Consider the following 22,500-nt stretch of genomic DNA (forward strand, 5'->3'; position numbering starts at 1 on the left):
ACCAGTGTTTTTATACAGTGTGTTTCTATACAGTGTGTTTTTATACAGTGTGTTTTTATACCAGTGTGTTTTTATACAGTGTGTTTCTATACAGTGTGTTTTTATACAGTGTGTTTTTATACCAGTGTGTTTTTATACAGTGTGTTTCTATACAGTGTGTTTTTATACCAGTGTGTTTTTATACAGTGTGTTTCTATACAGTGTGTTTCTATACAGTGTGTTTTTATACCAGTGTGTTTTTATACAGTGTGTTTCTATACAGTGTGTTTTTATACAGTGTGTTTTTATACAGTGTGTTTTTATACCAGTGTGTTTTTATACAGTGTGTTTTTATACAGTGTGTTTCTATACAGTGTGTTTTTATACAGTGTGTTTTTATACCAGTGTGTTTTTATACAGTGTGTTTCTATACAGTGTGTTTTTATACCAGTGTGTTTTTATACAGTGTGTTTCTATACAGTGTGTTTTTATACAGTGTGTTTTTATACCAGTGTGTTTTTATACAGTGTGTTTTTATACAGTGTGTTTTTATACCAGTGTGTTTTTATACAGTGTGTTTTTATACAGTGTGTTTCTATACAGTGTGTTTTATCTCTTTGGTAGGAAAAGTTAAAAGCAAAGTTTTACTGCATTTTAATATTTAAGTATTATAATATTTAAGTCTTTTCTCTTTTCCAGAAGAAAAAAAAGAAATTTACAAGAAAAAAAAGTCACAAATTTGTGTGAAAAAAAAATAAAAAATGTAAAGATAGAATTGAAATCATCATGTTCCCTCTGTGATATTGTATGAATATAATCGGGTTGCATTGTATTTGATCCTTATGTTGTACATTTTGTTTTGTCAACGTATCGTCAGATAAATCTGAGTTGAAGGTCTTTTCTTTTGTCTTTAATGTTCTTTCTGTATTTTTTAAAACAACACTGTTGTAACGCGTAATTATATATATATATATATATATATATATATATATATATATATATATATATATAATTACGCGTTACAACAATTACGCGTTGAACTTTAATATTCAAGTAGGAAATGATTTCTCCACTTTATCTCCTCTATAAATCCTCTCGTTTTAACTTTCCATCACTATCTTTACGTTCCTTTTCTTTAAATCTTTTTGTTACACTCCCTCCCTCCTTCCCTCTCCATCCTTCCAGAACCCGATCCTCCCTCCTTCCCTCCCTCCCTCCCTCCCTCCCACAAGGGTCCCTCCCTCCCTCAGTCGCTCCCTCCTTCATTCACAGCTCCTTCGCTCTCTGCGTCCTCACCTCCTTCTCTCTCTGCATCCTCACCTCCTTCGTCTCTGTGGTCGTAGGAAGGATGCTTCCCCGCAGACTGCTGGGTCTGCTGGGTCTGCTGGGTCTGCTGGGTCTCCTCGCGCTCTGCAAAGGTAAGAAGAACCCCGACCGCTCCGTTTCATTCTTCAGAGACAATGTGCTGCTTACAGTTCAGGTCTCATGTTTCATTGATTGATTGATTGATTGCTGAGAAACTGAGATCAAAGAAAGAAGCTGAGGAAAGTGAAGTGACGGCAGACAGAACCAGCTTAGGAAGGAACAGATTATTTAAAGTCAACCCCTCCATCTGCTCCACTCTGATGTTTAAGTGTGGTGCTATGAAAATGAAAGTAAATATACACCAGATCTCACACACACACACACACACACACACACACACACACACACACACACACACACACACGGTCCTCAGCTATTCATAGTGTACTAATGTGTGTGTTTGGGGCTGGATTGGGGCCACTTCCACCCTCTGGTGTTCAGGGTGGGGCGGGCGCTGAGGGGATGAGGCGTTTCTTTTATAGCAGCCTGATCCTATTGAGGGCACTCCTGTGTGTGTGTGTGTGTGTGTGTGTGTGTGTGTGTGTGTGTGTGTGTGTGTGTGTGTGTGTGTGTGTGTGTGTGTGTGTGTGTTAATTGCAGAGCGGGGATCGCCAGCAGGGATGTAGCCGGTAGCCTTGATGCTACGTGCTAACACTGCGATGTTAGCGAACCACGCTAACCCCGGTGTCAGACCGTGTAAATGTTTGGGGAAATACCCGAGAGTTAAGATGAGAAGACGGAGACGATTAGCTTAGCATAAAGACTGGAAGCAGGGGGAAACAGCTAGCTTGGCTAAACTAAAAAGGTACAAACGTACCAGCACCTTTAAAACTCACTAATTAACACTTTGTATCTCGTTATAAACCGTAACCAGGATGGAAAGACAATATTTTGTAGTTTTAAATGGAAGAACACTTCTACGACGAGCTCCTCTACGACTTGGACCTGCATGAGGGCGAGGCTAACTACGACCCCCATGGTGCATTGCAGCAACAAGCGTCCAATCAACAAGCTATACAATTCTGTCAAGAAGCAAGATTCTTGCTGTGATGTAATTCCGTCTCAATTTTCAGCCAATTTGTGTCAACTAGCGTCTTTATCTCCTGCATGTTCAAACACTTTAAACACCTTAAACACTTTAAACACTTTAAACACTTTAAACTGTTTGAACAACTGTTTCATCAAATAAAACTTAAAAACGCAAACAAAACTACTTTGTCAGGTTATTCACTAGAAAACATCCCGGGTTGTTTTAACATGACGAAGCTAAAGACGTGAATAACAGCGAGTGAACGTTGACTTTGTGTCTCAGACGGGACATGGACAGCAGTCTCCTCGTTGTCTAAAGCTTGTCGATTGGATGTTTGTCGCTGCAATGCACCATGGGGGTCGTAGTTAGCCTCACATCTGACGATTTTTTCATGTACCTTCAACTTTTCATAAAAAAGAAACAGATGTTATCTAATGCAGTCGTAGAAGTTTTCTTTAGAACTTTAAAAATAAACGTACAGATGTAGTGACGTCACCACATCTTCTTGAATGCATCAGTTATTCGTCTTTATTCAATCAAAGGGACGATGGACGCGTTGTCTTTTAATCAACCAACTAAAGGTCAGATTCACCGGTCAGTCGGGATTAATTGAAGAGGAAACAACCAGCAGCCCGTCTTCAGTCTGGACACTTTAAATCGGCCGGAGAGACTCTGGTACTCCCGCTTTAATCCTCCCGTCACAGAGCTGAAGAGCCGCAAACGTCACTTACCAGACGAAGAACTGATCCCAGCGGCGCCTTCCAGTCAGACGGCGTGGAGCTTTAAACCTGTGCAGAGAAACGTGTGGAGACGTTAAACCGGGTCAGAGGAGGAAAACAAGCCTCAGACTTCTGTTATTGTCACACATTAAAAGATGAATATCTGCTGAGCGGTTAACAGAGTCACAGATGTTTGACGTTCCTGCAGACGTGTGAGGAATCACCTGCATGTGGAGCAGCTTTAAAGCCGTCCCTCAGCTCTCCTTCTGACCCTGAAAGTCTTTTTTTTTCGTTGCGTCCAGGTCAGGAGGAGAGCGGCGAGGGCGAGTCCTGTGACAACTTCACGGACCTGGACCTGTCCCACTGCTTGATGGGGACCAGCCTGTACGTCCGGCTGCTGCTCTACACCCGCTCCAACCTGGACTGCGGCCGCGAGCTCGACCACCACCGGCCGTCCTCCCAGCCGCTCTTCAACCTGTCCCGCCCCACCGCCTTCGTCGTCCACGGCTACCGGCCCACCGGGGCGCCCCCCATCTGGATAGACCACCTGGTCCGCCTGCTGGCCGAGCAGCAGGACATGAACGTGATTGTGGTGGACTGGAACAAGGGGGCGGCCAACCTCAACTACTTCACCGCCGTCAGCTACACCAGGGAGGCGGCTTACAACCTGACCGGCTTCATCGTGACCATGCAGGTGAGACTCTTCGGCCTCTTCTAGCTCCTGGTTTTGGGGTTTCTTCTGAGCGTTTAGCAGCTAAAGAGACAGATGGGTCCCTCAGGAGGAGGTGGAGACCAAAAGCAGAGCTAAAAGAGAGAGGATACTGGACACCAGGACTCCTAATGAATGTTAGTCTCAGTGTTTGTCAGGTTGTTCTTCTGCTCCCAAGAGGCCAAAAAAAGCAATTAATGCAGCTTTAAAGAACGATATAAACAAAGCGTGTTCATGAAACAAGCAGAATACTCGTGGTTCCCCTTTAGACAAATAAAGCAAGATGTCTACCTTGAAGATGACTCTTTCTGCGTCGTGTGTCTGCAGGAGGAAGGAGCCTCTCTGGGCTCGGTCCACCTCATCGGCGTCAGTCTGGGAGCTCACCTGGCTGGATTTGTGGGAGCAAACCTGAAGGGGAAGATCGGCCGGATCACAGGTCAGTAGAGGAAGAACTACTGAGACATACTATGTCCTCGAACTATGGAGACATAGTTCGAGGTTTTTAAAAGCCTCCGTCCTCGTCCCCTCCAGGTCTGGACCCGGCGGGGCCGATGTTCACCAGCGCCACACCAGAGGAGAGGCTGGACCCGTCAGACGCCATGTTTGTGGACGTGCTTCACACCGACATGAACTGTGAGCTCAGCTTCTTCTGTCTGCTGTGTGACACATGTGGAACATTAACTCACCTTCTGTTCACGACAGATGTTTAAAATCATCTAAATGAACTTCTAATATTTGATCAAGTTACAAACCACAACATTTTATTAAACATCACATATCAGCTGAACGGAACTTCTGGTGTGATTATCTTTTCATTTAATCGTTTTAATATACATTTTTTGGGGACTTTTTGTAAATATTGCTGAAGATATATTATTATATAGAGAGAAGAGGATGCCTTTCAAAATAAAACCTCCCTATGTCCCATTTCCTGATCACTTCTAGTCAAAAGCAATCGGAGGATTAAACTCAGTGTTAATAATCAGCTTCAGGACTGAAGAGTTGTTTGTATTTGCAGCGTTTGGGCTTCAAGGAGCTCACGGTCACATTGACTTCTACGCCAACGGTGGAGCCGACCAGCCAGGCTGTCCCAAAACCATCTTTGCAGGTCAACACTCACACACTCACACACACACACACACACACACACACACACACACACACACACTGAAGGACTCATCACCTCACTCACTGTGGTGGTCGGTTTGTCTCTCACAGGTAAATCTTACTTCGTGTGCGACCACCAGCGCTCGGTGTTCCTGTTCCTGTGCTCTCTGAACCGGACCTGCAGCCTCACGGGTTACCCCTGCTCGTCCTACGGAGACTTCCTGGAGGGCCGCTGCCTGCAGTGCGAGACCTTCAAACCGGCGTCCTGCCCGGTGCTCGGTAGGTGGAGACACGGTGAAACTGTCACGGTTTAGTTATCAGACTGTTAGAGACAAAACACTCTATTAAATTATTATGATCATTTATAAACTGTAGACCTGTTGTAAACACAAGCTCGGCGTCTGCTCACCTGTCTGTGTGTGTGTGTGTGTATGTGTGTGTGTGTGTGTGTGTGTGTGTGTGTGTGTGTCTCACCTGCAGGTTACGACATGAGTCAGTGGAGGGAGACTCTTCTGCGACAGGGACAAACCAAAGTCTTCTTCAGCACCACAGCAACGCTGCCCTACAGGAGTGAGTGAACCACACATCACACTGTAGTACTACAGCACAGTTCTACAGTGTAGTACTACACTGTAGTACTACACTGTAGTGCTGTGCTGTAATGTAGTACTGTAGCAGAAGAGAGTACATGTGACCTCAATGCTGTAATGTAGTACTGTAGCAGAAGAGAGTACATGTGACCTCAAGTACTGTACTTAAGTACACATGTGAGGTTCCTTGTTTGAGTATTTTCCTCTTAGATTTCTGCTTCTATACAATGAAGGTGTATATTTATGTGTGTGTGTGTGTGTGTGTGTGTGTGTGTGTGTGTGTGTGTGGTAGAGCTGAACTACAGAGTGGACATGGTGACCTGGAACCAGTACCTCCGCTGGGGGGTCGTCTACATCCGGCTGCACAGCGGCAGAAACTTCACCGAGGTCCGAGTAGACCAGTGAGTCCGTCAGATTAAAACCCAGAGTTCACGCGTCACACAGACCGTAAAGAAGACTAAAACATGTCTCCTCTTCCTTGTCTCTCCCAGTAAGCGCCTGCGGTTCGAGCAGTACACCTCCACCAGGCTGCTGGCCCAGTTCGATGAGGACCTGCAGCAGGTCCAGAAGATCTCCATGCGCATCAACACGGGCAACGTGATCGGCCCGCGGTACAAAATCAGACTGCTGCGGATACGCTTCACTCCGCTGGAGCGACCCGAGAGGTCGGTGCAGAACCCACAGACCCGGTCCTCAGAGGTCTCACACATTCCACTGCTTTACTTCACCGGAGCAGGAAGATGAAAGGCCAAATGAAGAGATTTGATAGATTGATTTTGTTGTTCTTTCTTCTTCTCGTCAGGCCTCTGATGTGCCGTTACGACATCATCATGGAGGAGAACATGGAGGTGGCGTTTCGACCTCTGCCCTGCAACTCCCACCTCTGACTCCCCGACCAGTCTCTCCTCTTCCTCTTCCTCCTCTTCATTTTATGGAAACACATCTGAACTCACCCGAAACCCCAGACGTCCTCTCTCCGGGTGCTACAGGGTTTCCTGAGGGACCCCCGAACACAGGAGGAGCCGCGGCCTCCTCCACCCGACTGGAGCTGTTGAAAAAGAAGTGAACGTACTGGTGCTCGTGACCTAGTGCTCGAGACCTAGTGCTCCTGAACTAGTGCTCGAGACCTAGTGCTCCTGACCTAGTGCTCGAGACCTAGTGCTCCTGACCTAGTGCTCCATACCTAGTGCTCCTGACCTAGTGCTCGAGACCTAGTGCTCCTGACCTAGTGCTCCAGACCTAGTGCTCCTGACCTAGTGCTCGAGACCTAGTGCTCCTGACCTAGTGCTCCAGACCTAGCGCTCCAGACCTAGCGCTCGTGACCTAGCGCTCGTGACCTAGCGCTCGAGACCGCCTCTCTGCTGGTGCTGCTGATGGGATTCTGTGAGGAAACACAGGGATGAAGGAGAAGGCTGCAGCCGGAGAGACGTCAGGGTGAGATCAGGTCTCCTACAAACGCGTCTTAGAGCCAATGTGGGTTATAAAATGCATATAATCACAGAGGGGAAGAGGGGAAATATTCAGAGAAAAAACAATCTCAATTTATGAGATAACGGTCGTAGAAAAAGTAAAAAAATAAACGAGAAAAAGTCACATATTTACAAGAAAAAAACCTGAATATTTTCTGGATTAAACTCACAAATTTCCGGAAAGAAAATCCTAAAAATTCTCTTAGATGAACGTAGAAAATGTGCCCCAAAAAAACTCACAAATGTATGAGAAAAAAATTAGATTAAAAAGGTAAATTTATGATAAAAAAAACTCACAAATATACAAGAAAGAATCTTGAATATTCTCTGAGATTGTAAAATTATAAATTTGTATTTTGTTGTTTTTTCTGGTCGCTTCATTTTGAACCTCATCACACCAACGGATGTGAAAATGTTTTTAAAATAAGCTCTCGCTCTGGATTTTTCAAGACATTTTTGATGTCGGCGAACGTCCTACAAAAAAACAATGTGAAAGCATTACATTTCCTGTTATTGATCCGTCTCAGTGAAGTTAAAGAGATGAATGTGAACACAGCTTCTTACCTCCGTGTGCCTTCGACGTGTGCCGGTGACACTGCTACTTTAACAGTGACGCTGTTTAACGGTGACGCTGTTACTTTAACAATGACGCTGTTACTTTAACGGTGACGCTGTTTAACGGTGACGCTGTTACTTTAACGGTGACGCTGTTTAACGGTGACGCCGTTACTTTAACGGTGACGCTGTTTAACGGTGACGCCGCTACTTTAACTGTGACGCTGTTTAACGGTGACGCTGTTACTTTAACGGTGACGCTGTTACTTTAACAATGACGCTGTTACTTTAACGGTGACGCTGTTTAACGGTGACTCCGTTACTTTAACGGTGACGCTGTTTAACGGTGACGCCGCTACTTTAACTGTGACGCTGTTTAACGGTGACGCCGTTACTTTAACGGTGACGCTGTTACTTTAACGGTGACGCTGTTTAACGGTGACGCGGCTACTTTAACGGTGACGCTGTTAAACGGTGATGCCGTTACTTTAACAGTGACGCTGTTTAACGGTGACGCTGTTACTTTAACAGTGACGCTGTTTAACGGTGACGCTGTTACTTTAACAGTGACGCTGTTACTTTAACGGTGACGCTGTTTAACGGTGACGCTGTTACTTTAATGGTGACGCTGTTTAATGGTGACGCCGCTACTTTAATGGTGACGCCGCTACTTTAATGGTGACACTGTTTAACGTGACAATGCTACTTTAATTGTGGTGACGCTACTACTTTAACGATGCCGCAACTTTAACTGTGGTGACGTTGCCACTTTAACGGTGACGCTGTTCAACGGTGTCACTGTCACTTTAATGGCAACGCTGCTGCTTTAACGGCGACGCCGCTACTTTAACGGTGGCGTCGCTTGTCCAACAGAGAAACATTAAACCAGTCATAAGCTGTTTTACTTCAGTAGCGTATTTATGTAAATTGTGAGTTTTTATTCTGAAACAACTGTTGCTGAGGGAGTGTTTGTAGTTTGTTTATTTGGGGAGTTTATGAAGAACCAGCAGGTTTTTACTTAAACATGTTCATCTGTTTGAAAAAGAGTCAGTAAATGTTGTAACTGTTAAAAAACGACTGAGCAGCCAGAACAATATAACTCAAGAACAATGTGTTTGAAACCTAAACTGTTGTCTTTTTTTTATGATGTATTTTCACCCGCGGCTTGAAATAAATGTTCATTTGAGAAAAACAGATGTATTTTTACCCTAATTTTGCAAGTGTGATATCAGAAGTGACATCTCACAAACATGTCTCGTGCTTTAAAGCTCATTTTCGACCACAGAAATGTAAATTCCTCCTTACTGAGCCCCATTTATCCATGACACACATGGATAAATCTCCATGTGTGTCAGTATTTGTGTAAAGTGGCCACAGAGACAATACAGCAGAGGAGCTGCTGCCAAAGTCACTTTGAATTGTTAAAACAGATGGAATATTTGCTAAATTAGTTTGTCAAGAACAACATTGATCTTTAAGATTCTCCAGATTGAACTTTCAAATGTTTGTGGATCAGAGCGACATTTCAAGGAAAAGACAGTTTGTTTTAGTGACACCTGTGTTGTTTATTTACTGCGACTAGTTAAATGTTGTAAGAAGAGTTCATTTAACGGTTTCATTGCTGGATAATCTATAACTTGATGTTTAAAATGACAAAGTTCACTTTGAAACATCAAAATGAGACTCGAGGCAAAATCAAAATGACAAAATGTTTTATTTATTCAACAACATCGTCATGTGTCGCCAACAGAAGTGTTACTACGTGATACAACGACAACAAAAATCAAGATAACAGAACTTCAATGAGCGGCTGAACCGTCGCTGGATGCGTCGGTCACCGGACTGCAGGACGACGTCAATAAACAATCATTTCAATTTGTATTTTAGCAATTTAATTTCTGCTGCTGCGAGATCTCCGCTGATAAATCTGTAGATGTTTCAAACCTGTTTGATTAAAAGAATTAAAATAAAATCAAGACCAAGGCAAGACAAAGTGTGAAATGAGAAAATAGAGACAGAAATAAACAAAGATGGACGACAGAACAGGCGAGACTCGGTCCGCATGATGCTCTTCTTCTTCTTCTTCTTCTTCTTCTTCTTCTTCTTCTTCAGTTTGATACGACGGCGGCACAATTGGGCCTCGAGGTGAAGACGGATCTCTTTTTAATTGGCTGCTTGTTTTAAAAAGAGAAAACCAGCAGCATCCAATCTGGAAGACCTTCCCAGTGTCCGATCACCAGGTAGGACCTACGAATGGGAGGGGGGGGAGAGAGAGAGAGAGAGAGAGAGAGAGAGAGAGAGCGTAGGTCAGAGAGATCCGGGTCACGGCCGTCGGGCAGAAACAACACAAGAGGATCTGGGCCGGTGTGAACGGAGACGGGATTTGGAGGAGCTCAGGTGTGATTAGAAGCTGAGCGACGGGGAAACTCTCCTTCAAAGAGTCACGTGTGAAGTCAACGGTCAAGAGGAGGAGGAGGAAGAAGAGGAGGAGGAAGAGGAGGAGGAGGAGGAGGAGGAGGAGGAGGAGTTTAACTGAACAGAGGGAAGAGACAGAGTTCACCACAGAATAGACTGAGCCACACCATCAATAGTGTAGATAAATCATAAACATGATTATTTATTATATTTTCATTAAATTAAATTAATATATTTATTGATTTTATTTATTATTTATTATATCTAATTTTAATTATATTTTATTTATTATATCTTATTTTATTTATTATATTTTATTTATGAATTTATTATATTTGATTTATTATATCTTATTTGATTTATTATATTTTATTTATGAATTTATTATATTTTATTTATTATATCTTATTTGATTTATTTTTGTCAGGGATATATTATTGATTATTCTGGGACCTAATTCCAAGAAAATCGTTACCGTTTAATTTGACCGTAAGCGTTTGTTGATTTGTTTCCAACCGATCGACGGTCGTCAGCCGACGCACAACAAACATGGCGTCAGTGTGGAAGTTCTTCAGCGTGAGTGAAGAAGACATAAAGATCACAATTTTGAAAATGAAAACTCGTCAGTTCAGTTGTTTTAATTATGAACATTCAATGAATTTAAATATTCCATCAAAGAAACGTTACAACATGATGGAGTATGTTGTCTATTATAGCTAGTCGGTCCTCACGTCAGCCCGTTAACTAACAGTAACTGGTTACTGGTTAGCTCTCAGAGACTCGTTACCGTCGGCGTTGTTGCGGTTGTTCGGCCGCCTCATTGGTCCGATCCGGTTGACGGGCCGGGTGTTCCTGCGCTGGGCGGCGTAGGGAGCTCCTCTCCTTGGTCCCTGAAGACGGAGACGGAAAGGGTTCAGAGTCACGTGGTCCCCATCAGACGGGTCACAGGACTCTCTGTCACCAACGCTCACCATGTGTCCTTCTCGTCTCCGGCTCTGCTCCTCGGACCAGCTGGAGAAGCCTTCGTCCTCCGTCTGAGACAGCTCGTCCTGGTCACTGTACTCGAACCCCGGCTCACTGACGGACGCATCGGCACAAAGGTCACGTTACATTAGTACTCTAAGAGAAAACACTCTGCCGGTCTGCTCTCTATTAGCACAACGATGATAGATGATGACAGTGAGTGTGATGTCACCTGCTGGGCCCCGGGGGGCGCTGTGACATGCTGCTCCCCGATATGGTGACTTTAACCCCCTCCAGCCTCTCCTGCCTCCTCCTCTCCAGGTCGTGTCTCAGGTCGCCCGGGCCTCGAACCGGCTGTCACCACACACCATCAAGAACATACATGTGTCCTTCATGTATCAACGGTCTGGTGATTGTAGGATGCAGAGTACTAAAGATGGACTTCTCCATTTACCTGCAAGACTCCCAGTCTGGAGAACAGAGGCTCGTCCTCGTCGTCCAGCAGCGAGTTCATATTCAAGCTGAAGCCTCTGCAGAACATTTACAGAGAGTCTTAATCTACGTCACTGTTGTCCTCAGTATTGATGAACACCTGAGCTCCTTCTTAAAAGGTGCAGCAGCGACGTACCGGTTGGAGCTGAACCTCTCGTCCAGCGTCAGCTCCTCAGACTCGTCCTCGGAGTAGCCGCCGCTTTGAGGAGTTGAGAACCGCTCGTTCAGAGAGACCCCGTCGTCTCTGAAGTACTGCTCTGGAGACACGGACAGGGACCACTTCAATATCACGTCTGTGTCAAATCGTTCCTCTCGTGTTCGTTTTAAGATGACAACTTGAACACCAGACTAAAGACACAAAGACCCAACGGACAGCTGACCTTTGACGCGGTGCACCAGCGTGATGATCTCCTGGGCGAAGGTCCCGGTGTGAGCCGCGGACTCCCGGTACGTCCCGGAGTGCTCCAGCATGGGCAGGAAGTCCAGACGCTGGCGGCCCACGTTGACCAGGTCTAGAGAGAGCTGGCGGTCTGAGGAGTAACACAGGGAGCTGCAGGGGAGGAGAGGAGGAATGAAAGCAGCACACATGTTGGGCTTTGTTCATCTGCAGCGTTGATCTCAATAAAGGACTTTCTCTGACTGACTAACGTCTTACAAAAGTGTCTTTGTCTCTTATTACTGCGGCCAGAAGACAAGTACTTTAAAGTCCTGAGAGACAGGATATTAATGTAGTGTAATATTTGTATATTTTAGCCATAATACTTCACGTCACATCTGGGTAAATAAAGACAAATAAAAGTCTTTACCTTACCTGACACACTTACCTTTCACAGAGCTCCACAACATGTTTAACGTGACTACAGCTGCATGAACAGGACTAAAGCAGTTTATGAATGTATGAATCTAAAAGAAATAAACCCGCTGTTCATCCCGGAGGAGCAGCCTTCTCATACAGTGTGTTGTTTAACTCTACAGCCACTCTGCTCAACCTTCTGTTGCTCCTAAATGTCCTGAATGAACCTGAGCCACGCTGCTTCCTCTCTGTTCAGCATGGTCAGTGACAGCCGGAGGAGGAGGAGTCAAAAAGATGGCTCCTCCCTTTGAGACGGGTGAGATAAACGCTGGGTGAAAGTTCACACTTCTTCTCTTGTTTGATGCATTGATCAGTCATTGTTCATCAGTTCATACGACTCCTCTGCAGAAACCTTGAGCTGCTCTTCGGCCATCTTGTCTGATGTTGATCTTCTTCAGAGACTCTTCTCTTTCTCCTAACGGGAGATATTTTCATTCCTCTCGCTCCAGCTTCCTCTTCTCTGTTCAAAGCACTGCTCGTGTTTCACGGTTTACATTCATGGCTTCAACTTCCTCCATGTTCCACATGTGTCGACACCGTTCATGTTCATGTCTTTGACTTCTGCTGATGTTTCTCCTCGGTCATCTTCGTTCTTACAGCTCTGACGTTGCTCCAGTTCTTCAGCATTGATGTTCTCTCGTGGCTTTGATTTCTCCTTTCCAGTCATCACCGTGACGATGTTGTTCATGGCTGTAGATTCACCAATGTTTCCATATTGAAGACGTTCATTTGTCTCTTTGCAACAGCGCTGACGACGTTTCGGTTTCTCCTATTTGACAGCGTTGATGTTCATGTTCACAGCTTCAACGTCTTCTTCACAGAGTGAGTCCTGAGGTCAGTGATGATGATGGTACGGTTTGTCTTCTTTAAGTAACTCGTCTTCAGGTCCTTTTTTTCGCTGTAAAAGACATATTTCCTTCGTTCTGTTCCTCCGAGTTCCTGAAGTCTCCTCACTTGTTCGCGGTCGTCTGAACTCGGCTGCATCTCAGCATTCACACTGTGGCTCCGCCTCCAGAGACCAGTTTGATAAAAGGTGTTTCTCTATCTGGACAATGAAGCCACAAACACTCCCAGCTCATCCACACAGAGGGAAATCAGGGCAGAACATGTTTCTGACCATAGCTGGTGCTGTTGGTCTTCACTTCAAACATGTGGACCGGCGGCTCCTGTAAAGCTCAAAGACGCGCTCATCTTCCCGTCACAGATCCTGATTCATGTCGTTAAAACTCCCCTTCGTCGCAGGCTCCTCTTCCTCTAATTACTCCTTCCTCTGGTGTGCTGAGGGACGTCGCTTAATCCTTCTACATGTTCAAATCTTTGACTTCTAAAAGTTAAACTTCACAAAATGCACCTGAAGTTTCTTCAAATGAGTCAGAGAATCATAAACTCAACCTGAGGTCAGTCAGCAGGTTAACGACGTCCTCCGTCCATTCTCAGTCCTAAAACTCTGAATCAAAGCTTTCCTTGAGGTTCAGGACTTCATCCTTCTCTTTGTGCCGGGTGCTTCTCTTCACGAGTGACAAGGAACCAAAGCCTGGTTCAGGTCTTCTCAATAGGATCTTCGAGGTGCAGGAACTGGTCCACTTCTGCAGCGGACTCCTCCTCAGGCACACCAGCATGGTGTCAGAGTCTTGCTTCTTCTGTGGTGGCCGTTGGGATGATTCCTGGCAGGACAACCTCTCGCATGTCGTCTTCTCCATCCGCCTTCCAGCTCGCTGAGGTTTGGATTAAAAAAAAGCCAAAACACAGAGCGCCATTGAGGAGAACGTACCCATTACAATCCTTCAGGTCTAATATCCAGTCTTCTGCTGCTGGAGGAGCTCTTCTGTTGCTCTGTGCTTCTCATCAGTTCATCAGAATACAGATTTGTCAGAGTGAACGCCTCTTATATCCTCGTATTCATGTAGAATCATAAAAGAAATGATTTTCCAGGTGATGCCACCTTGTACCACGGTCACTTTCCCAAAGACATCTTACGTCTCTTCAGTGATGTTTGCTTCAACTGGGGCTGATTTCTTCTGGAGGCTTCGAACATTAACGGCAGCAAAGCGTCTCTTCCTGGTGTAAAAACACGAGGTGTCCTGTGAGGAGAGAACTTCTGCCAGGCGTCCTGACGCAAAAGCAGCCAATAGGAAGTCTGAACCACGAGGAATCAAGTCCAGCTCGATGAAGATGAGCGCTGCGTCCTGTGACTTCTTTCTTCCTCTGTCAGCGGCTTTCAATGAACTTAGAAAGAGAAGTGTGAACTTTCCCCTCTCACCCTTCAGAATGTGATGTTTTTTTAAATACTCTACCTGTTGTTGTTTACGGGTCGGCTCATGTCCACTTTGATGGTGAGCGTTTCCTCCGTTACGGCATCGTTGTTGATTTTCTGATCGCTCCACCCTCGCTCCCTCTGACGGGGCATTTTAGGGTCCAGGGTGTTCCTCTGCAGGTGGCGCTCCAGACCTCCGGGCCTGCAAGGAGGTTCCCACTGCTGAAGCCCGTCTTCCTCTGCCCAGTCGGGCTCCCCGTCGACGGGGTCCTCGTAAACGTCCCCCCTGAAGGGCCGGTACCCCGGCCTTTGCTCTTCGCGAGGAAGCTCCTGGTATCCTTGTGAGGACGGCTGTAGGCGCGGTTGAGTCCTGGGCGGTCCGGTTCTTCCACCCTGACCGCGGCTGAACTGCCCTCTCGCCGGCTGAGGACCACCCCTCCCCCGGTGGTTCACGGGACCCTCTCGACCACCGTATCTCACGGGGTTCGGTCTCTCTTGTGGCGCGGGGTTCCTCCTAGTTTCATGATAGTTGGAGTCCCTCCAGTTTTCTTGGCGTCCTCTTGCGTCTTCCCGATCATCCAACCTGCTGTCCGGCGTCCTGAATCGCTCCTGAGACGAGCCCCCCGGACGGGGACTCCTCTGTCGATCAAAGTCGGGGTCCAGATCTCTGCGATCGTCAAATTGTTCCCACCGTGGCGGCTCCTTGCCGTCGGCGATGCCGTGATCGTGTTCAACGACGAGCGGTCCCGAGTGCCGAGTGTCTCCTCCAAACCTATCTCTGGGTGAGTCCACCCCAAAGTCCTCCTCATTCCTGTACCTGTGACAGCATAAGAGGAGGTGACATGGTTCAACAATTAATCATGCTCATTATTCAACTTCAATCTGGTTTTGAATGTTCACTTGACATTAGCTTTGGACACTTTGGTCTACATCGAATATCTCATTTACGTATTTCTCATCAATAACTCGGTGTGTTCAACAGAAGACATGCAGATCATCTCTACAGAATCAGAAGAAGTTGCAAAGCGGGAAGAGTTTAAGCCATGCAGACGACTAGTTATACAAGTAAGAAAATAAGGTGTGATCACAAGCAATGAGGAATTTTTCGCTATGGGAAAATTAGAAAGATGAGAATCCTCTGCATTCTTCGTTTCCTTTTCGACAGTGCTGCAAAGCATTTTGCTTAAAATTTACCCAAGGTGAGCGGCGTCATCCATTTCTCTCCTTTGCCTTTTAAAGGTGGGGTTCCTCTCCTGATGGGACTCCTCTCTTCGTCTGTCTCTGTAAGGACCCTGTGCGGGCCTCCTTCCTCTTTCCCTACCTGCTCCCCCTCTTTGGTCCTCCGACCTCCCACTGGGACTGAGGTCCCTGAACCTCCCTCGACCTCGGCCCTGCTCCTCTCTCCTCCAGCTGACCCCCAGCTCTCTCTGTTGGTGGTCCGAGTGAGGCCTCGGCGTCGGCGGCAATTTTTCCCTCGCCAACCTGGGAGGCGACTGAAGGAACCTCTCCCTGTTTTCATATCTCTGGAAGAGCTCTCTAAACCCTCCTCTGCGTCTTCCTCCATCCCCTCCTCCTCCTCCTCCTCCTCCTCCTCCTCCTCCATCATGCAGCGGGGAAAGCCTCCGGTCTTCATCAAAGCTCATCACACTATGACGTGGCGACGGCCTCCGGCGGTAAAACTCCTCCTGGTTCGGATGGCGTTGATGCCCAAAGTGACGGTCGTCTGGGAAAGGAGGGGTTCTCCTCGGGGCTTCAGGGTGCATGTCTTCCCTGACGTAGTTCCAGTGCTCTTCGGGATCTTCTCGGGAGCGGTGGCTCCTCTCCGACGGATTCCCGTCGAGTTCCGCAACGACTTTGTGAGGATCAAAGTCTGGTTCGTCCCATGGGAACCTCCTGAAAGAGTAAACGTTGGAAAAAGTCATGTCACACCCTCAGTAATCCACATGGTGATCAACATACAAATATGAGTCATTCATTTATGTACACATAGGTAGAAATGATCACATTTTAGTATTATTTTCTATACCTATTTATATGCGTCTATCTATGTTTGTAACTATTCATGAACTGTATTCAACACACTAATATTTTAGTTGAATAAATATCTAGATTGAGTCATAATTGCATATCCTAGGAGTATGTGTATTCTTCTCGCTTTCACGAAATAATGTCAATGTTTATGTACTTATTACATTGTAAGCTGAGCATTCTATTTTAATGCGAGTATTTCTTTAAATAAAACAACTATTTATCTCTTCAAAATGTAATGGGATCCCTTAAAAAAATCTAAGTTTTAACTCGTATTTAAAAATGAAATAATGGAAATGCAATTACCTGTAACGTGGTGATCTGGACCGGGGTCTTGACATTTGTCAACCTTTAAAGAAAGGAGAGTTTTTAGTTTAAACGGTCAATTGAGAGCATGACAGGTCGTCTTTCTGATCCACATTTGCAGTTAATTGCACAAAGTAATATTAAGCTGGGTGCAGATTGAGTGAGTTACTTTTGGTCGCAGCAATAGTACAACCAAAGTTTAATTATGAATGATAACCTAACTTAAAATGTAAACTATTAAAGTTATGTTTCTGTATTTGTTGACAAACTTAGCCGTTAGCAGCTAGCTTTGCAGACGCACATAAGCTCTATTGACTTTAGAAGGAAACCAAGCTAACGTTTAGCTTGCTAACGCTAAAGCTAGCTAGCAGCTAACATTACGTAATCGGTTGTCTTACCCTCGTCCTCGTCACGCGCCAGGCTACCGCGGCTAACGTTAGCTAACGCGATAACACGGCAAAAAAACACACGATATAACCGTTTGTACTTTTGGAATAAAAAGTCTATTTATTGCCAGATTTAACCCCAAAGTTAAAGCCAGATGTGTGATGTTTTTTCCCCATTAAAGTCTGCAAGAAAATAGTCGATCCTCAAACCACCGAGAAACTGTATGAGTCCGGCACTTCCGCCACGGCCTTTTCAGAATAAAACTATTAGGTGTGAAAATCCATATTTCAGCATAAAATAAAACAACATCACGTTATTAAATGGAAAAATGTGTAAATATAAATTAACATTAATATATTTAGAGAGTTTCTTCTGTTATAACTGTTAAGTATCAATAAAAAAAATACTGTACTCAAATTACTCTGAAAAGGTAACTTGCTGCCCTGCCATTGGCTAAGAATGAATCCCCCTTTCTCAGTCTTTTTATGAGTATTTGCATATTATTTGCATAAATATACAAATTTGTGGTTATTTGCCAACATTTATATTCAAACATTACATTGTGTGTTAAAACACACACACTGGTTCCAGCAGCCACACAGACCGTTTGAGGTCCTTTCCCACAGTATTGAAAATCATCCTCTTATATGGACTCTATCTGTTAGGACGTCCCGAGGACAGTCCACACCGTCACAGACTGAAACCACCAGAGCAGAACATTTAGAACATTCAGAACAGGTTCTTCTGCTTACCTGTAGGAGCTCACAGTCCGCGGAGTCCGACGCCGATGGCTCCCCAAATGTTGTGTTTAATTCTGTCTATGTTCAACTTGTTGGACTTTAACTTTATATTAAACTCAATACTTAAAGGCTGGCTTTAACAACTGTTTGCTGTCTGACTCGTGGTGAGAAACCACAGGAGTCTCTCTACCCAGGAACACAAGAGAGAGACTGAAGGTTCTCCAGTTCACACAGAGCACAGGCAACCCTCTGACTCATCAGCTCTCAACGTTCCTCTAACAGTCACGTCGTTCATCATGCACACAGGAGGAACACAAGATGTCCTGTTGGTCTGCTCATGAGTCCATATGAGGAGAGAGCCCTGTCAGAGGGTCCTGCTGCTCCCTGGTCATCGTCGTAAATCAACTCCTCATAGGAATGCAGTTAAATGTCCAGTGTCTAAGCATCTACTATGTATGGGCCTGTGTGCTGTTTGGGATTGAGCTTCGATCTGTCCCCGGCTTTGTCTCAGTCCCCCCTCCCCCCCCCCTTTGTCTTCTGCCAAACTTCAAACTCGTGTGTCACAGTGACCCGAGATTCGCCAGACATCCTAAATCCTGCCGCCTGTACCCAAAGGGCCCCAGTAAAAAATGAATGATTCAACTTCAACTTTTGCAGATCAGTTTTAATTTGAGTGCAGCATGAAGTCGACACACAGTGAGATATAATGACAAATAAAAGTGGCTGCATTAAGCTCTACACTACATTTCATACGTCCCGTGTTACGAGTGTCACAGATTAAACATCTCACCCCGTTTTCCCTTCATGTCCTCAAACCCAAAGCGTCTGTTGGGACATTTTCATACGATTACTTATTTATCCAGCTCACCGACACACGAATGGCTTGATGACGTTTATTGTTCTTTTTCAGCAGTTATCCATGCACCACATCTACAATGATATATTCCACCAAGCTGCAGTGTCACAGAGTTAAATAATATGGTGTCCTTTATTATTATCTTTTTACTTCATGTACAAGGGGGGAACCTGGAGACCGATGAGCTTCAGCAGAATCTGGAGGAATGAGGAGCTGACGCAGCGAGAGAGGGAGCAGAGAACAATGCGCTGAGGGCTGCAGCAGCGACGAGAGAAAACACTTTGATTTCACCGCTTTTCCTCAACAAGAAGGTCCTTCTGCAGCCGTCCCTGACGAAGGGTTATTCATAACGGCGTGGAGAAGAGCTTAAATATACTCCATGTTGTTTTTTAAGGCGGATTCAAATAATTCTGGACTGCTCTGAGGCAGAACAATTACATCAATGAAAGTTTAAAAGCACTAAAGGAATGTTAATAGTCGTCACCAGGATGGCGCACACGGCAGCAGACCACGGTGGAACTGTCGGGATGTTTGAAGGCTGACTCACATATGTTGTTGACAATGTTTTTAGCCCAAAAAAACCCTGAATAAATTACATTGAAAAAAAGGTCAAATGATGTAGTATTCCTCAGCAGGATGACGTCGGACCAGAATGTGAGGAGATGCGTTAAATAGAGTGAATGTGAGTTTCCTTAAATGCTCAGAAAACTGTACAGAGTTTGGTTTAGTGGCTGGCCTGGCTCATGGCCCTGATCCTCCACACAGTACACCTGGTCATCCGACCTGATCTACCTGAACAGGTGCAGCTGTGAGTCAAACACAGACCTTCCTTAAGGGAGGGGGGGGGGGTCTTTGTTTACTTTTAAAACAGCTGACGTGTCCCGTGCTGGGTGACACACGGAGGACGGGGCTACAGAGGTTTAAGGCCTCAGAGGTGATGAGAGAGGTGGAGGCTGTGGTGAAACACGACTACTGTGAGTGCACACTAGATAACTGCAGCTGTAGCGTGGCGACAGTCAGTGCCAGACTAATACACAACGCACCGTGTCAACATCTACCTCCGCCTGCAGGACGGGTGCGTCTCGTCCTCGCTGCGGATCGTCCGTCGATCGAGGGACGAGCGGCGGGAGAAAAAAAACAAGAACCAAAGCGACGGGCCGAGTGTTTGTGGGTAATAATACAGAGGTTGACGGGTGTGTTTCTCTTTACAGCAGCCTGAGGGGGGCGGAGTAGAGCCGATCATGATTTAAACAAACACACAGGAACCATCGGACAGACAGAGAGAGACTCCCACACACTGTTCAAGTACACGGCTACGACCATTAACAGCTCAGCTAGTTCCTCGCTGAAGATGCTACGCGGAATTCACACAACAGACTCTGGCTTTGTTTTTGTTTTTTTTACTGCTTCGCCTCCAGATAAACTGCTACAGAGGCTGAGTCCTCCGCCCAGTCGGGTCTATTTACAGAGTTTTACAAAAAGCAGGATGACAGAGATCAAAGCGGGCGATACCTTTGAGTTATATGTTGTGGCAGTGCAGCTGGGCAACACGAACAGATGCGTGAGGAAGACGATGAATGTCTGGGAACTTTCAACGGTTTCTATTGAACTGACCATCGAGGGAGTAAGTCGATGTGTGCAGGTTCAAGTCATCCTCATTCCTTTACAGTATCTTGTATATGTGTTTACAGTGGTTTTACCTTCCTGAACTTTTTCATTTGACAACATGCAACACCTTCCTTCGCTGTCACATTAAATACACTTCACATTATTTGCATGATTTCTGTGTTCGTGAGAGTCTAAACTGCCCATCTGCACTGCCTCACAATGTGGCCAGAAGCTTAACTGTTACGCGAGGTTTGTGTAATACAGATGTGACGTTAGTTGTACGGCATTCGTTCCTGGTGGAGATGTTGATTGTTGTTGCTGCAGCGGAGAGAAGTGGTCGGTCTCTTGGTCTGTTCGTCCTGTTTCTACAGAAACCGGCCGGCTCCTGAGGAAGAGAGAGAGAGAGAGTCAGCGAAATGTGACTTTATGCACAAAATATCTGATCATATTATTTAAACTTTAAAGTTCAATGTGACTTTTATTAATTACTACGGACACGACGAGACGAGACGAGACGAGACACGACGAGACACGACACGACGAGACGAGACACGACAAGACAAGAAAAGGCACAAGAAGACACGATACGTTAAGATATGTACGTTAAGATATGTGCGTTAAGATACGATACAATATGATAAAATACGTTAAGATATGTACGTTAAGATACGATACGATATGATAAGACCCCCCATGAGGACATCAGACAGCTGGTTGTTAGAGGTGGAGGGTCTCTACCTGGCTACTGGACGTCCAGTTTGCTCGGCCCGACGCTGTGGATGAGCTGGGAGGATTCAGAGGATTCGCTGTACGCTTGAATCAGCAGGTTCTTGTTGAGGTCCCCGACCCCGCTGCCGGCCTGCAGTTTTGGGTAGGGGGGGGGCGTCTCGGCGACCTGCCGCTGTCCTCGGCCGGGGGCCTCCAGGTCCATCAGGTGCTCCAGGGTGCAGCCCTCCGTCCCCTCCGTGAGCGGTGAAAACTCATGAGCGCTGGGCTGCTCGTCCCTGGACACTGGACTGATGGAGACAGATGGAGAACTTAAAGACACAATGATGACAGAGACAGGACATCTTATTAATTCATTTTACACACAGGTTTAGGTTTCTTTATGAAGAGATGTGCAACATCAGGATGAAAGCTGTCTCCATGTTTGTGTATTTCTTTTTAGAAATTCTTCCTTTGTCTCAGAAACCCGAAATTTTGTCTGTTTGGTGACCAGACGGCAACCTCCGGTTCTGACGAGTGAAGCCAAAGCTTCATGTGTTAAAGCTGCATTCTCTCTAGTGTCCATCAGGGGGCGACTCCTCTGGTTGTATAGAAGTCTAGTCTAAAATGACTCTACTTCTCTCTTGATTTATTCCCTCAGTAAACATTGTAAACATGAGTTTATGGTCTCAATCTCTAGTTTACAGTCTTCTTCAATACAGCATGATGTTCATTTAGTACATTATGCTCCATTTAGAGTCAAACACACCATAAAGAGGGGATGATTTAGGGGCGGGGCTACACGCTGATTGACAGGTCTCTACACAGAGACGTATACGGCGTCTCTACGTCACTCCTCCTCAGTCCACATATGGTCACTTCCTGTTCACTGGTTGCAAAAAAAATTTAATATGCCAACAGCCGAACTCAAGGCTTCAAAAGCATCAGTCCACAAACCAGTGAGTGACGTCACGACGACTATGTCCACGTCTTATAGACAGTCTGTGGTTTGGACGAGCAGCATGTGATGACAATAAAATGAAGACTGGATAAAGAAAGCTGATTGGTACGTGAGGAGTCACCTCAATGCAGACGGAGACGACACCTAGGAAGACACGTGGGACAGTTAAAACAGAGACAAACCAAGACGTCTCACCTGACGTCCATGGACTGGACTCCGTCAGACAGCTCCTCCACAAAGCTCTTATTCTCCAGGGGTCCCAGCATGATGACGGGGGCTTCGGCCGGAGTCGGGACGTCCTCCTCCGACGGGACCGCCGCCTCCGGCCTCAAGTCAGACGCTGCAAAACACACAGTGTCCTTTAAAAAGTTCCTCTGGGGAAATGACATGGTGGAGCTTCATGAGAGAG

The 22,500-nt window shown here is 45.7% G+C and overlaps 3 protein-coding genes across 9 annotated transcripts in view; 1 reads left to right on the forward strand and 2 right to left on the reverse strand.

The window, feature by feature from the left end:
- The first annotated feature begins 1,327 nt into the window (after positions 1 to 1,327).
- On the forward strand, positions 1,328 to 6,386 carry lipib (lipase, member Ib). The gene is made up of 10 exons (XM_068709539.1): positions 1,328 to 1,397; positions 3,396 to 3,787; positions 4,130 to 4,238; positions 4,334 to 4,435; positions 4,821 to 4,910; positions 5,021 to 5,188; positions 5,390 to 5,479; positions 5,792 to 5,900; positions 5,991 to 6,164; positions 6,302 to 6,386. Exons 1-10 carry the CDS (start codon positions 1,328 to 1,330, stop codon positions 6,384 to 6,386), a joined length of 1,389 nt encoding a protein of 462 aa, XP_068565640.1.
- A 2,832-nt stretch (positions 6,387 to 9,218) lies between these two features.
- zgc:112982 (uncharacterized protein LOC503771 homolog) lies at positions 9,219 to 18,084 on the reverse strand. 4 transcript variants are annotated; one of them, XM_068710270.1, is made up of 12 exons: positions 17,233 to 17,456; positions 16,835 to 16,877; positions 15,695 to 16,393; positions 14,541 to 15,317; positions 11,774 to 11,943; positions 11,530 to 11,650; positions 11,356 to 11,431; positions 11,134 to 11,255; positions 10,910 to 11,015; positions 10,726 to 10,828; positions 10,414 to 10,507; positions 9,219 to 9,770 (listed from the first exon to the last, which is right to left on the reverse strand). In XM_068710270.1, the coding sequence occupies exons 2-11, from the start codon at positions 16,867 to 16,869 to the stop codon at positions 10,494 to 10,496; spliced, it is 2,223 nt and encodes a 740-aa protein (XP_068566371.1). In that variant the 5' UTR covers positions 16,870 to 16,877; positions 17,233 to 17,456; the 3' UTR covers positions 9,219 to 9,770; positions 10,414 to 10,493. The 4 variants fall into 4 exon arrangements, with proteins under 4 accessions (XP_068566371.1, XP_068566370.1, XP_068566369.1 ...); XM_068710269.1 differs by lacking the exons at positions 10,414 to 10,507; positions 17,233 to 17,456 and adding an exon at positions 17,974 to 18,084; XM_068710268.1 differs by lacking the exon at positions 10,414 to 10,507.
- Positions 18,085 to 18,604: 520 nt separating this feature from the next.
- Positions 18,605 to 22,500, reverse strand: part of map7d2b (MAP7 domain containing 2b) — a 20,205-nt gene continuing 16,309 nt past the window's right edge. For 3 of the 4 annotated variants that reach the window (XM_068710275.1, XM_068710273.1, XM_068710276.1), the window contains 3 exons: positions 22,287 to 22,431; positions 21,164 to 21,462; positions 18,605 to 20,810 (listed from right to left, as the gene is read on the reverse strand). In XM_068710275.1, the coding sequence (XP_068566376.1) occupies positions 21,168 to 21,462; positions 22,287 to 22,431 (440 nt within the window). In that variant the 3' untranslated portion in view covers positions 18,605 to 20,810; positions 21,164 to 21,167. The remainder of the gene's footprint in view (positions 20,811 to 21,163; positions 21,463 to 22,286; positions 22,432 to 22,500) is intronic. The other variant, XM_068710274.1, reaches the window with a different exon arrangement.

Source organism: Cebidichthys violaceus, unplaced genomic scaffold (assembly GCF_023349555.1).
Source record: "Cebidichthys violaceus isolate CVI_PGR_0920_01 unplaced genomic scaffold, fCebVio1.0.p SCAF_15, whole genome shotgun sequence".
NCBI classification, from domain to species: Eukaryota; Metazoa; Chordata; class Actinopteri; order Perciformes; family Stichaeidae; genus Cebidichthys; species Cebidichthys violaceus.